Source organism: Amblyomma maculatum, chromosome 4 (genome assembly GCF_055883805.1).
Source record: "Amblyomma maculatum isolate TAMU_Amacu chromosome 4, ASM5588380v1, whole genome shotgun sequence".
In the NCBI taxonomy this organism is placed as follows: domain Eukaryota; kingdom Metazoa; phylum Arthropoda; class Arachnida; order Ixodida; family Ixodidae; genus Amblyomma; species Amblyomma maculatum.
The window spans coordinates 128,755,575-128,768,285 of record NC_139347.1 but is presented as its reverse complement, the minus strand read 5'-3'; the positions used below and the strand labels follow the sequence as shown (position 1 = coordinate 128,768,285).

General features: G+C 49.2%; 1 protein-coding gene across 3 annotated transcripts in view; it reads left to right on the top strand.

The window, feature by feature from the left end:
• The window catches only part of LOC146192361 (uncharacterized), a 55,874-nt gene that overhangs the window by 21,661 nt on the left and 21,502 nt on the right, over positions 1-12,711 (top strand). For all 3 annotated transcript variants that reach the window (XM_084602468.1, XM_084602469.1, XM_084602470.1), the window contains exon 4: positions 10,904-11,010. In XM_084602468.1, coding sequence (XP_084458594.1) covers positions 10,972-11,010 — 39 coding nt within the window. In that variant the 5' untranslated portion in view covers positions 10,904-10,971. The remainder of the gene's footprint in view (positions 1-10,903; positions 11,011-12,711) is intronic.

Below are 12,711 nucleotides of genomic sequence, written 5' to 3'. Positions count from 1 at the left end.
GCTGCCCCGGCGGTACTCAATGGCGTACGCGTAACGTTGCAACGTCAGCGCCCATCTCTCGAGTCTGCCTGCGGGGTTTTTCAGCCTCTTTAACCACGAAAGTGCCTGGTGATCTGTCTGCACGGTGAAAACCGCTCCGTCTAGGTACATGTCGAACTTTGACAATGCGAACATTATCGCCTGGCATTCCTTTTCGGTCACGGAGTAAATCCGCTCCGCCGATGTGAGCGTGCGGCTAGCGAACGCGACAGGGCGCAGCTTGCCCTCGTGTTCCTGCAACAAAACAGCTCCTACACCGGCATCACTAGCATCTGTCTGCAAGACAAACGGCTTGTTCAGGTCGGGGAGGCGCAAACTAGCGGTGTTCGCTATCGCGCGAGCCAAGGCAACAAAAGCGTCGTTCTGTCCCTTGCCCCAGACCCACTTCGAGCCTTTCCGCAACAGCTGGTTCAACGGCCTAGCGAGCTCTGAACAACTAGGGATGAATTGTCTGTAGAAGGCAACCATTCCCAAAAACCTCTGCAAGCTTTTCACATTCGTCGGGCAGGGGTAGTTCAGAATTGCCTGCAGTTTGTCATCGTTCGGTCTCAAAGTGCCATCATCAACCACAAATCCCAAGAGGTTCACTCTCTTCGATGCCAACTGCACTTTCTTTGGGTTGATCGTTATACCCGCACGTCTCATTCTTTCAAGAACGGAATTCAAGTGAATGAGATGCTCTTCGAATGACTGTGAGAATATCATGACGTCGTCGAGGTACGCCATCGCGTAGTTGAACCTTGCATCGCCCAGCACGATGTCCATCAATCGCATGAACGTGCTCGGTGCATTAGACAAACCAAACGGGAGTCGAGTAAATTCGAAGAGCCCGCGATGACAGGTGAATGCGGTTTTCTGAATGTCACCTTCCGCCACCTCATTCTGCAGGTACCCTCTGCTTGCATCCAGGACTGTGAAAAACCTTGCGTTCCCTAACGCGTACATCACAGCCTCGATCGACTGGAAAGGGTACGCAACCGTAGGCGTCAGTGAGTTGAGCTTTCGATAATCAACACACAGCCTGACCGAACCATCTTTCTTTGGCGCTAGAACCACTGGGGACGCCCAGGGACTTTGTGAGGGGCTCACCGCGCCGGTATCTATCATCTCGTCAAGGGCGCTGTCGAGAAGCTGTCTCTTATGCGCGCTTAACGGCCGTGGGTTACATCTGAAAGGACGCGCATCACCCGTTTCGATCTCGTGCTGAAGAAAGTCGATTCTGCCTGGTTTCTCTGTGAAGCAATCCGAAAACGGGAGTAAAGTTTCCACAAGCCTTCGGCGCTGACTACCGGTTCCTGAGAAGGACGCGATAATTGCTTCTAATGGGCTACCATTCAGTGTCGCGGGGGAGCCCTCTGCCACACAAGCGTGGACGCTCGCCCGCTGAGCGACGCATCCCTGTTTGGGTGCGCTAACAAAGGGAATGAGGGGGGTGAAGGGGCTGTAGCGATAGCCGTTCTCCCCCATGTCAAGCACAATGCCTTCACTCGAAAAAAAATCTCTTCCCAGAATAACTGGTATGGCTAAGCCGGGCAGATAGACGAAGCGATGCCTCCGCTTCCTGCCGTCAAAAAGCAGGACCAGACGCACCGCTCCTTCCGCTTTTGTCGTCCCTGCTGCTAAGCTCAAAGGGGTTTCTGCTGGCCTGACACGGATGTTACATCTACGGCAGGCCTCGAACACATCATCACCAACCAGTGACAGAGTTGAGCCCGTGTCAATAGAGAGATTTAGCATACCGTGATCCGCGATCCGCCACCGTGACACTCTACCGCTCGTGGGCGGGGCGTACAAGCTGATTGGTTCCGATGCGCCAGGTCAATGTGCTGACATCAAGTATGTGGCGCCATCTATGGGCATGAAAGTGATCTGGGCATGCGCAATGGAACGCGCGGTGACGGTTCACGGTAGCGGATCGCGGATCATGGTGTGCTAAATCTCTCCAATGAGTGCAGAGTAGCTTTGACCAGCTAACCGCACTAGCATAAAAGGGCTCGAGCGCGACAACATTCCTTGCGCTCTACAGGCGAGGGGGGCAAAAGCCTCTGCGCCCCCGGGGCGGTTGCCCGGTAACGCGGCGTGGGAGTACATTTTCCATTTTCTGCCATGGCTACCACGAAATCGCCGTGGCTACCACGGCGACAGGCTGGTGTTACCAATTATGGTTGCCGGCGGTCCGCGTTTCCCTGCATACGCCTTGCTTGACACTCTCGTGCCACGTGGCCCGGCTGGTTGCAATTCCAGCAAAGCCGATCGTTCACCTGCCGCGCGGTCGGGGGATGCCGCGTTCCACGAAGCGGCTGGGGACGTCTTTCCCCTCTCTCCGCGCCTGTGCGGACGTCACTGGCGAGCCCAGCTCGACGCCGCTGCTCGAACACGTACGGGTCAAGAGCGCGAGGAATCGCGGAGCCTTCCGCTGGCCTTTCCTGCCCTACCGTCATTACGTCTGCGCCTCTGGCGCGCGGCACGGAGTCTTGGCCTCCGGCCCAGGCGCATCGCAGCTCTAGCGATTCGGCTGGCCTGGGGGGTGGCTGGTAGCACAATTCAGCGAGTAAATCCGCCTGTACTACCTTCGCTTCCTGTGCTAGGACCTCGAGGTCTGCAAAACCACGTCCCCGCAAATACGGCTTGAAGCGCGGATGGCATTGCCTCATCACGCGCGTGACCTGTTCTAGATCGGTTGCCGTGGGATCTGCCCTCTTGTAGAGCTCCTGCATTGCGTGTACATACTCGAGGAGGCTCTCCTCTGGGTGCCGTGTGCGCAACGCTAGCTCCTCAAGCATCCGGCGTTCGTAATCGGGTGGCAAGAACTCGGCGCGGAAGCGATCTGTGAAGTCTGCCATCGACTGGAAGGCCGGCTGGCAGCGTCTCCACCGCGCCGCGCTCTCAACAAGTGCCACGGGGATTACCTGTGCTAGCACCACGTCGTCTGGGGAACCCAGTGCCGTCTGATAATCCTCGAGTTCTTGCAAGAACTCGTGGACTGACTTCATGTCCGAGTAGCCGGAAAAGGAGGGAACCTCTACATTTATCCGCGGACGCGAGACTGTCGCCGCAGCTGTGGCTTGGTTGGCGCTAGCCACCGAACCGAGCTGACGGGTGAACACCGACAACACTTCGTTCATCTGCCTCATCAGGGTGGCTGCATCGGTAACCTGCGCAGACTCTACCGCGTCCCTTACCTCACTTCCGGACGCACTGGCGTCCGAAGCGGCGGCCCTATCTGGCACGTCTTTTCTCGGAGGCATTGCACTCAACAACTAAGGCCGGCCGGGAGCCTACACGCGCACGACTACCACCTAGCCCGCATCAAGAGGCTAGTCACAAAGGCTAAACACTTCATAAAACTAACATATGCACAAAAAAATAAAACACAAACCGCCCGACACTAACAAACACACACATAACCCAGAACAAAATTAAAACACTGTACAAACACTACTATACTACACTCCGCGTCATCTGCACACACGATAGCCCTAAACTCAAAATGGCGTCGCGCCTAACATACAAAGAACCGGCCCGTCGTGTTGCCGTGCGCTGCCACGTTGGCAGAAAAATCGTCCACATGGGTGCTTATTCAGCCCCAGTTGGGTGCCAGTTGTGGGCGATTCCTCTGCCCGAGGGATGCGCACGACAAACACACAGTGGGCCGTATGACAAACATCTTTAATCTCACAGGGATCGTCGAAGTCGGTGCTAGGTCGTCGTCCGGGTGGCTGCGGGTCGTTTCCGTGGAGAGCGCCAGGAGCGAAGCAGGAACGAGGATGCAGGGACCAAGAGGGCGAGACGGCGGCGCGTGCCTTCTTTTATAGCCCCCTCGCGCGGGACCGGTTATCCCCGAACGAGCGGGGAGAGGGAAACAGGCCGCACGCAGGGAGCATTGGGATAGTGGCGCGGCCTTCGAATGCGCGGCGCGCGCGGGCCTTACGGATACATAGTGCAGGGCCCCACAACGTTGAAGTACTTACGAGTCATTTGCTGGAGATGATTTAGAAAAAGGCAAGGTGAGGCTCTGGAGTCAGTCGTGGTCACATGCGCAGCTGCGGGGGAGGCGAGATGGAGACAGCGGCGACGGAAGGATCTTGTTCTCTGCGGGCATGCAGTGAAGTGCAGTCGAATCGCGTTGGGGTTTGCGATGATGGGACTGAAGCGGCAGTGGCACATGCTTTCGTGCGCTAGCCGTGGCCAGGCTTAACATATAGTTTTGCAAAAATGCTTTACCAGCACAAAATAATTAGGTCTGACTAACACGGGCATATAATAGCAATGTCAAGAAGTACCGCTTCATTCAAAAGTTTTGTCTGCTCCTCTAATGTCGCAAGGTATGCTCCCGCATCAAGGTATGGATGTCTGAGATTTACTCTTAGTTTTTGGACCAAAAGAGTGACAGCAATAGCTCAGCAATCAGGATCATAACGCTGAACACTCCCCATTTTCGCAGCGCATGTGTACACGGTGGAAGCAAACGTTAGACAAGTGGCTTTTTATATGCGGGAGTGCTTGTTGCTAAAGCAAGCTGACTCATAATGTAAGAATAATATGCTTCTGATTGTATGCCTAAATTATACAGCATGAGCACGTCGATTTCGGCCTCCTCGGCAATCCCTAGACGAAGCCCAAAACAGGTCCGAAGATCACTAAGGTCACATATTATAGTGAATGCTTCTCAAACAAAAGAGAATATGTGAATAAAATATTTTTGCTGAAGCAAAAAAAGACTCTGTGACCACTATTCACGACGTGCATGCAAGAGTGCAGCCGACACCACGAATAGCAGACTGCATGGGGATGATATCTCATTGCGATGTCAGCGGCTGATTGTTGCCATACCAGAAAACCGATTCCGATATTAATATTAGAAATTAATTTTAAAACAATCTACTGCACCGAATGAGCTCAAATTTCGAGGATTTATAATTTAGCTTGTGAAAAATGAAATGAAATAATCAGTTTATGTTCAAATGTTAGCTGTCATGGCCACTTTAATTAAGGGGAGACACTGGCCTTAAAACTAAATTTGTTATCATTAGGTATCGTAATAAAATTCGGCATGCACATGTATTTCTTCCTGCTGTTTTCAAAACTGTAATTTTTTCAGTCTACCTCATTTAGTTCCCATACTATTGGAACATAACTAATGTCTAATTTGGTAATTATTAACAGGTCGTTAAGACTCTTTCCCTCAATATTACTTTATTCCGATTAAAATTTAGCTGTAGCCAGAGACCTGCCATGTGGAGTTATGCTATTTATATTGTGAGTGAGATGCAATATCATATAAAGATGCCCAATAGACCCCTTTCATAAATGTTAAGTCGGCTTCACCTCTATGCTGCATTCCCCACTAATGGCAGAACTGCAATGTATTGAAACATTGTATTATGGCCATAATTCATATGATTTATGCATCAGAACTTATTCGCATAACTGCCCTATTACCACTAAATGCATCTGTGTAGAAGCAATATGCAATTTCAGGTCCATATCGCCGTTTTTCTGGCAGCCAGTGACGCCATGTTTGGGGAAAGAAGCAGCGTGGGAAAGCCTACTTAACGATTTTTGCAAGGGGTCTATTATGCCGATGCCCCATAATTTTAAAATATAATTAGCTGACATTACTGTAACCAAAATTTGATACTTAGCAACATAAAAATAGCGTTGCTGCGCAGTTCACTTCTTCCTGAATTCAGCGGTATAAGACTTATTAGAATTGTTCCACAAGAAGATGATGAAAAGTTCCATAAGGCTAGTCATGTTTGCAAAAAATATGAAGCTGAGAAAATTTCATTTGAAGTTTTGACACTGATTGCAGATAATTCTGGAGGGATTGTCAACTGCAAATTTTGTTTGAATGTTCTCTATCCGTCCCCCTGCAAAACAAAGCAAAAAAGTGTCTTATTCCATTCATGGAAACATTCTTTAATATATGTTGAAGATGTGTACATGATGAAATTGTAAAATATGTACCCAGTGCCTCCACCAGACTGTTAAGTTTATTTTCAGGGATTACTCCACCTTAGCCTGGTGCATTCACTGAATGTTGGCGAGCTTCCTCTTCCTCCCCCTTCTTCTGGCGACCTTCTTTTCCACACTTTATTCTTCTCACCTCTGGGCTGCCTGACAATATATTTACATAAATTTATGAGTTGCATTCTTTTTAGCTGACAAGAGTGCAGGGCTAGATAAGATGCCCAGTTGGAAGGACAGTATTTTGGGCCATGAAGGTTTCTTGAGGGGACGAGCCCCACCGTGACAAACCTTTGTGTGGGCCTGAAAAGGCCCATTATGACACTTGAGCAGTTGACTGCTCACGTCTTCGCAATCTTGTCACAGGTTCCAGGCTTCATGTGAGTGATAAAACTGCTTAACACTTCATGCCCACAATCACGAACTCGGTACCGGCATCACATTCTATGCTGGCACCGAGGTGAAGCTCGCTTTGGGTCACTGACTTTCCTAACAGAACGGATTTTCTGCTGACCACTCAACACAGTGCGCCGGCTCCGTCATAGGTAGTATGCGGCAGCGGCATCAACTCGAAGTGTACCGTGATCCGGGAGGCAATTCGGGCTGTAGTTTTAACCTGCGCTGTCATCATCGGGCAGCATGGTTCATATCCCCTGCAGATCTAACAAGTCTGGCACCAGCTGTAATGCAGGTCCCGTCAGCACGCTTGTTGTCGGCGTCTTCTGGCTTTTGTTCCATACCCGTTTCATAGGGCTTCCAAAGGCTCTTTGCGTGTACGGTTACAATCAAATGTTTTCCGGCATCTCAATCACACGAAACAACTCCACAAAGCGAGGCATCAAGAAACACGAAGTGGCAGCCACTGCGACGAACACAAAACAGGAAAAAAAAATGGCATGCTGATCATGCCAGCCGATGGGAGACGCGGAATGGCGCATTTGAAGAACGCGTCGTGTGAGAGCTAATCAGAGACCATAAACGACCTTCGGAAAACCGGCGTGCGCAGCCAGTCTGCTTGAGCGAAGACATTTTGAGATAGCTCGAATTGCGCACGAAGAGAACAGCTTTAAACCAAGGCCAAAGATGGTGGCGATTGGTCGGCTGCAATGCCCACGGCGCACACGGGAATTTCGAACAAATTTTTTCTATTGTTTGAAAGCCAATTTTATCACATTTTTTGTCCGAATTTAGCGTAAATAATCGAATGCAGGGGCTCGAAAGAATAGATGTTATGAGTTTTTCTCAAAATCAATTTTTTTACCATTTTCGGTCATTCTAAGACTCACGTCTCCCCTTAATTAATTCTACGGTTGTTATCTTTAAGAATTTTCGCTACTGCAAGTCTTCAACTACAGTCAACGACCGAATTTTCGGACATGCCCGATATTCCGGATGTCTTCGCGGCACTGCCACGAGCCCCATAGAATCAATGTAAAGGGCATCTGAAGTTTCGGACGCTCGAACCCCCCCCGCCATCCAATTTTTCGGACTTTTTGACATGACGGAAGGTCTGAAACCGCAACTGCGTCATACAAAGTCGCCATTTTGGCTATCTCCCAGTCTGCTAACTAAGTCACAGCTTTGAACAACTAGCCGTACTAGCCGTACCTAGCCGTCACACACCGATTTGGTCTGGCCACACTGGCTATGTTTACCAGCGCCTCTTCCTGAGTTTCCGGAAGCACCGTCAACGCCGCGACCGTTCCGCCATTTCATTGCGCAGACTCATTGCAGACCACATGGGTTTTTTTCGCTAAGCTGATGCATGGTGGCATGGTTTTGCTATGTGCTACGTATTGCCTCAAGTGTGCTCTGCGACGCTAGGCCTCAGTGCTTTGACACTTCGTAACAACAGGATTTCGCTTGCCCACGATGGCCCCCACTCCGTCCTCATCGTCCTCGCCAATGGCATCGAAGCGTGGAAAACAGTACCATCGGTTAACGATGGAGAAGAAAGCCGCCATTATTAAACAAGTAATGAGCGGCCGATCGCAGGCTGACGTGGGTAAGGAGTTCGGCATTTTAAAGCAAACAGTCTCTGATTTTCTCAAGAACAAGGCCAAGATTCTGGAAGCGGCCAAAAAACCATCTTGTGCCAAAAAAAAAGAATGCAAGCCAAGGTGTTCACCCGAAGCTTGAGGAAGCCCTCATCATGTGGCTTAATTCATTGACTGCAAAGCGGTTGCTGGTCTCGGGTGGCATCTTGGAAGAAAAAGCGGAAACTCTCGCGCTTCAAATGGGCATTGACGATTTTAAGTTCAGTGATGGGTGGCTGAGAAACTTTAAACATCGGAATGACCTCAAGTTCAAGGTGTGCATTGAGAGCGGCGCCATCGACAATGCAGTTTGAGCAGTACCGCAACGGAAAACTGCAGTCTTTGTTGCAGCAGTTCTCTGCTGACAATGTTTTCATCTGCGACAAAACTGGCCTATTTTATAAGATGTTGCTGGAAAGAACGCTTGCTTTTCCTGGTGACCCATGCCACGGTGGCAAGCATAGTAAAGAGCGGCTGACCGTTCTCGTTGGCAGCAACACGTTTGGCAGCAAGAAGCTTCCCTTGCTTGTAATCGGGAAGTCTAAGAACCCGCGGTGCTTTAAAGGGGCATCGCTGCCAGTGTTGTACGAAGCCAACAAAAAGACATGGGTCACTCAGCAGTTGTTTTGAACGGCTCTTTTTCATGCTTTGGTGTATCGGAAGCCTAATACCTCGTCCTTGACAGTTTTGATCCCAGAAATATTCGTAAAATGGTACGTCTTTTTCATGCATTCGTTTTTTTGGACTGCCTGATTTTTTGGACGTTTTTGTGTTCCCTAGGTCGTTGACTGTAATTTTCTTTTCCGGGTGATTGCACGTTTATCAACAATCTGAAAGTTTGCAACTTAGACGCAGTTTCCTTTAATGGCCACGGGCGCCACCCTCACATCGAGGCACCTTATATACACCCAGATTTTGACCGATCAAAACGGCGGTTTTGATCGGGTGTTCTGTTTCATACCATTGGAATGGATTTTTTGGCCCCGTTTCTAATGTCGGAATTAGGCAACAAGTACATCATCATAGTGATGGACTATCTAACGTGCTACACGGAGTCCTGCGCACTTTTGTCGGGGACGGCTGCTGAGGCAGCCAAATTTTTCATCGAGAGCATTGTCGTCTGGCACGGGGCCCCAGCAGTGCTGTGGTGCAACTCTTAGGACATCTTGTGTCTGAGCTGCACCAGCCACCGCTGAACTTCAGCGTATCATCTGCAAACTAATGGACTAATGGAGAGGCTCAACACAGCTATAGCCGGTATGATCTCCATGTACGTGGACGTCGGCCATCAGAACTGGGATGAGGTACTGTCCTATATCATGTTCGCTTATAATACCGCAGTCCGAGAGACCACCCGTACGTCCTCCTTCCAGCTAGTGCATGGAAGGCAAACCACCACCATGCTTGATGCTATGATTCCTCATGCACCACCAGACGACATAGCTGATGATGCCTGGCTAGTACGCGAACGCGCGGAGGAGGCTTGGCATCTAGCCAGACTCCACATACGGCAGCAACAGTGTACCAATGATCGTCAGTACAACCTCCGGAAACGTGACATCCATTTCCAGCCTGGAGACAAGGTCTGGATGTGAACACCGGTTAGCCATCGAAGGCTTTCTGAAATACTCATGAAGCGGTATTTCGGGCCATACATAGTTGTTTGTTGCATCGGTGAACTTAATTACGAGGTACTGCTCTGTGTAACGCAGCCGTCATCACACAGTTCCTCGCATCCTGACAATGTGCACGCAGTGCGGCTTAAGCCATATTATCAATGATCACCGAGAACCCTTCCTTCTACTAGCGAACGTGCCGAGACCATGTGTACTTCTGTGCGGTGGTTAATTCAATTTTGCAAGCATTCTTCGAAGAAAGAAGACGCTGGTGCGGGTGGTCCCTTCGGTATTTCTGGGGATCCCCGCCATCACACTGGTTTTTGCTGCTGCCATTGCTGACCTGCGGTCGTTATGGTCCTGTCCTTCAGCTAGGACGTGACAGTATTTAGATGGAATGAGCTTTTTATGTAATGATGAAAGCAATTTTTGACTAGCAGCCGCAGGATGTCAATTCTTCGAGTGATCTTGCTACGCATTCTTCAAATTTAGTTTTTTTCAGCTGATGTATTTTCATTGAATTGCACTTTGTGGCAGGAATACACATTTGTCAGTCACAAACTCATAATGCCAATCCTGGAAGGTAAGCATAGCAGATAAGATTTTGTTACTGATTCATGGATTGGTGTACGCACAATAGTGTCCATGATCAAGTCACTGGGCTCTAATAAGTATAGAATCCTGCGAGTTGAGTTCTGGACATATTGTTCAAAGCAATACTATATAGTAACCATGTTATAGAATATGGAGGAGATCCCTGCAGGGTATTTCCATCTAGGTAAGGTCAGGAAAGTTGAAATCAGCGACTAAGATTGCATGGTCCTTAAACAGTGAGGAAGGAATTGAGCGAGCAGCTTTTAAAGTTCAACTACAGTCAACTCTCTAGTGTCATGGGTGTGTTGATACAGTCTCGGCAACTTTCGTGTTTTCTTTTGTTTGTGTGCACTTTATCCGACTTCCTGTCTTTTCGAAATTACTTAGTAATCCTTAACAATATACTGGAGTCATTTACTGAATTGTCTAGCCGTGGCTTAGTTACAGATATATCTACTGCAATAATCTGTAGCATACACCAGTGTCTTTTCCAAGGCTCAAACAGTTTATGGCAAGCCCAGTACAGGTTGACACATGGCAGTGACAATTTGCTATCTTGAGTCAAGGTTATTTACTATTTAAGGAGCGGTAAGGGTAACTTATGTAGAGCCTACGAGTTCTTGATGGCTGTCATTTTGCTTGTTGCAGATGGCTTCTGACCGGTGGTCCTTGACACATGGCAGTTCGACGGAGTGGTGTTTCACGTGAATCGGTTGATGGGCAAGATGGCATCATTGGACAGGACTAAACCCCCTGTGAGACACTATCTTCTCACTTTCTTTTGAGGTTTTGCTGGCCTAATGATCCAGGCTGTTAGAGATAAGGTTGCACATTTTGGGTATGTTATCTGTTTCTGTGTGAACGTCTGTGGATACAGTCAAAGCTTGTTAATTCGAAATCGCTCAACTCGAACTGCCGGTTAATTCAAACTGATGCCCGGGTCCCTGCAAAACCCTATGTATATCAATGGGCCAAAACTTCCGATAATTCAAACATGCCGGTATTCACGCCGGTTAATTTGAACTAGGAGCCAGTGGCTGACATTGCTTCTTGTAATAAGTCGCCTCGTAACGAACACAATGCACTGAGTTTTTTTTAATATGCGCAACGATGAGAAAGAATAAGCCAGCGCGTATTTTGGCATGCCTGGGGCGAGACGAATTTCGTTGCTGGAGCCTCCGGCACATATGCCATAGCAGGCTTTTGCTGATGCTCGGGCGCTACCGATGGGCCGATTGCTTCGGCGTAAGCCATTGCAGGTTTTCGTTGTGCTGCGGTGGCCACAATCGGTGCAAGCAGCTCCACGGAGCAAGAGTAGTCTTTTGCGCTTGTTGCCGCTTGTTGCGTGAGCTTGCTCGTTGGTTTAGTGCCTCGCCGGTGACGTCTTATCAACTGTGCGAGTCATGGCGAGTCGTGGAAAGTACTCTGCAAAGGATTTAAAAACAAAAGTGGAAATATTGTGGGCGGTCGAACGTGGTCTCTTAACAAAGACAGCGATTTCCGAGAAGTATGCCATCATAAAAAGCATGTTGTCTACCTGCATCAAGAACAAGGACTCTATGGAAGTTACAATTCAAGTAACAACAAGGGAAAGAAAGTTCAGAGCAGTTTCGAACATACAATTTACTGGGGAACGTGACAGCAGTCCATCACTGGGATGACGCAGATCATCGACGCCTACCAAAAGGAGATTGAGCCCTCGCGGAAAAGGCTACGGACATCGGCTTACCCCGAGATGGACTGCTGTCATTACATGGATAAAGGATGTTGTTTGCAGCAGGAATATTCCATTAAGTGGACCCATCATTGCTACGAAGACAGCGGACTTCGCAGACCAAAATGGGCATAAGTGACTTCAGCGCGTTAGAAGGCTGGTTATCTTGTTTCAAGGCCCGCCATGAGCTGACGTTTAAAAACGTCTGTGGAGGGGCAGCACAGTCGACAAAGAAACATGTGAAAATTGGGTCTCAGGTGAATTAAAGGAATATTTTACTGGTTACTCGCTCTCTGATGTCTTCAATGCTGATGAAACCGCACTTTATTTTAAGTTACTCCCAAACAAAACTGCAAGTTATAAAGACAAAATGTGCTCAGGCGGGAAGCAAAGCAAAGAAAGGGTTAACCTGCTAGTGTGTGCAAACGTGACAGGTACGGAACGGTGCCGCTTGCTAGTGATAGGCAAAGCAGCGAAGCCTCATTGCTGAAGAATCTCCCTGTTGTTTGTTTGGTTTTGTGGAGTTTAGTGTCCCAAAGCGACTCAGGCTATGAGAGGCGCCGTAGTGGATGACTCCGGAAATTTAGACCACTTGGGGTTCCTTAACATGCACTGACATCGCACAGCACGCGGGCGCCTTGCTTTTCGCCTGCAGCGAAAAGCGGCCGCCGAGGCTAGGATTTGATCACGCGCTCTTGGGAACAGTAGTCGAGCGCCGTAACCACTGCGCCACCCCGGCGGG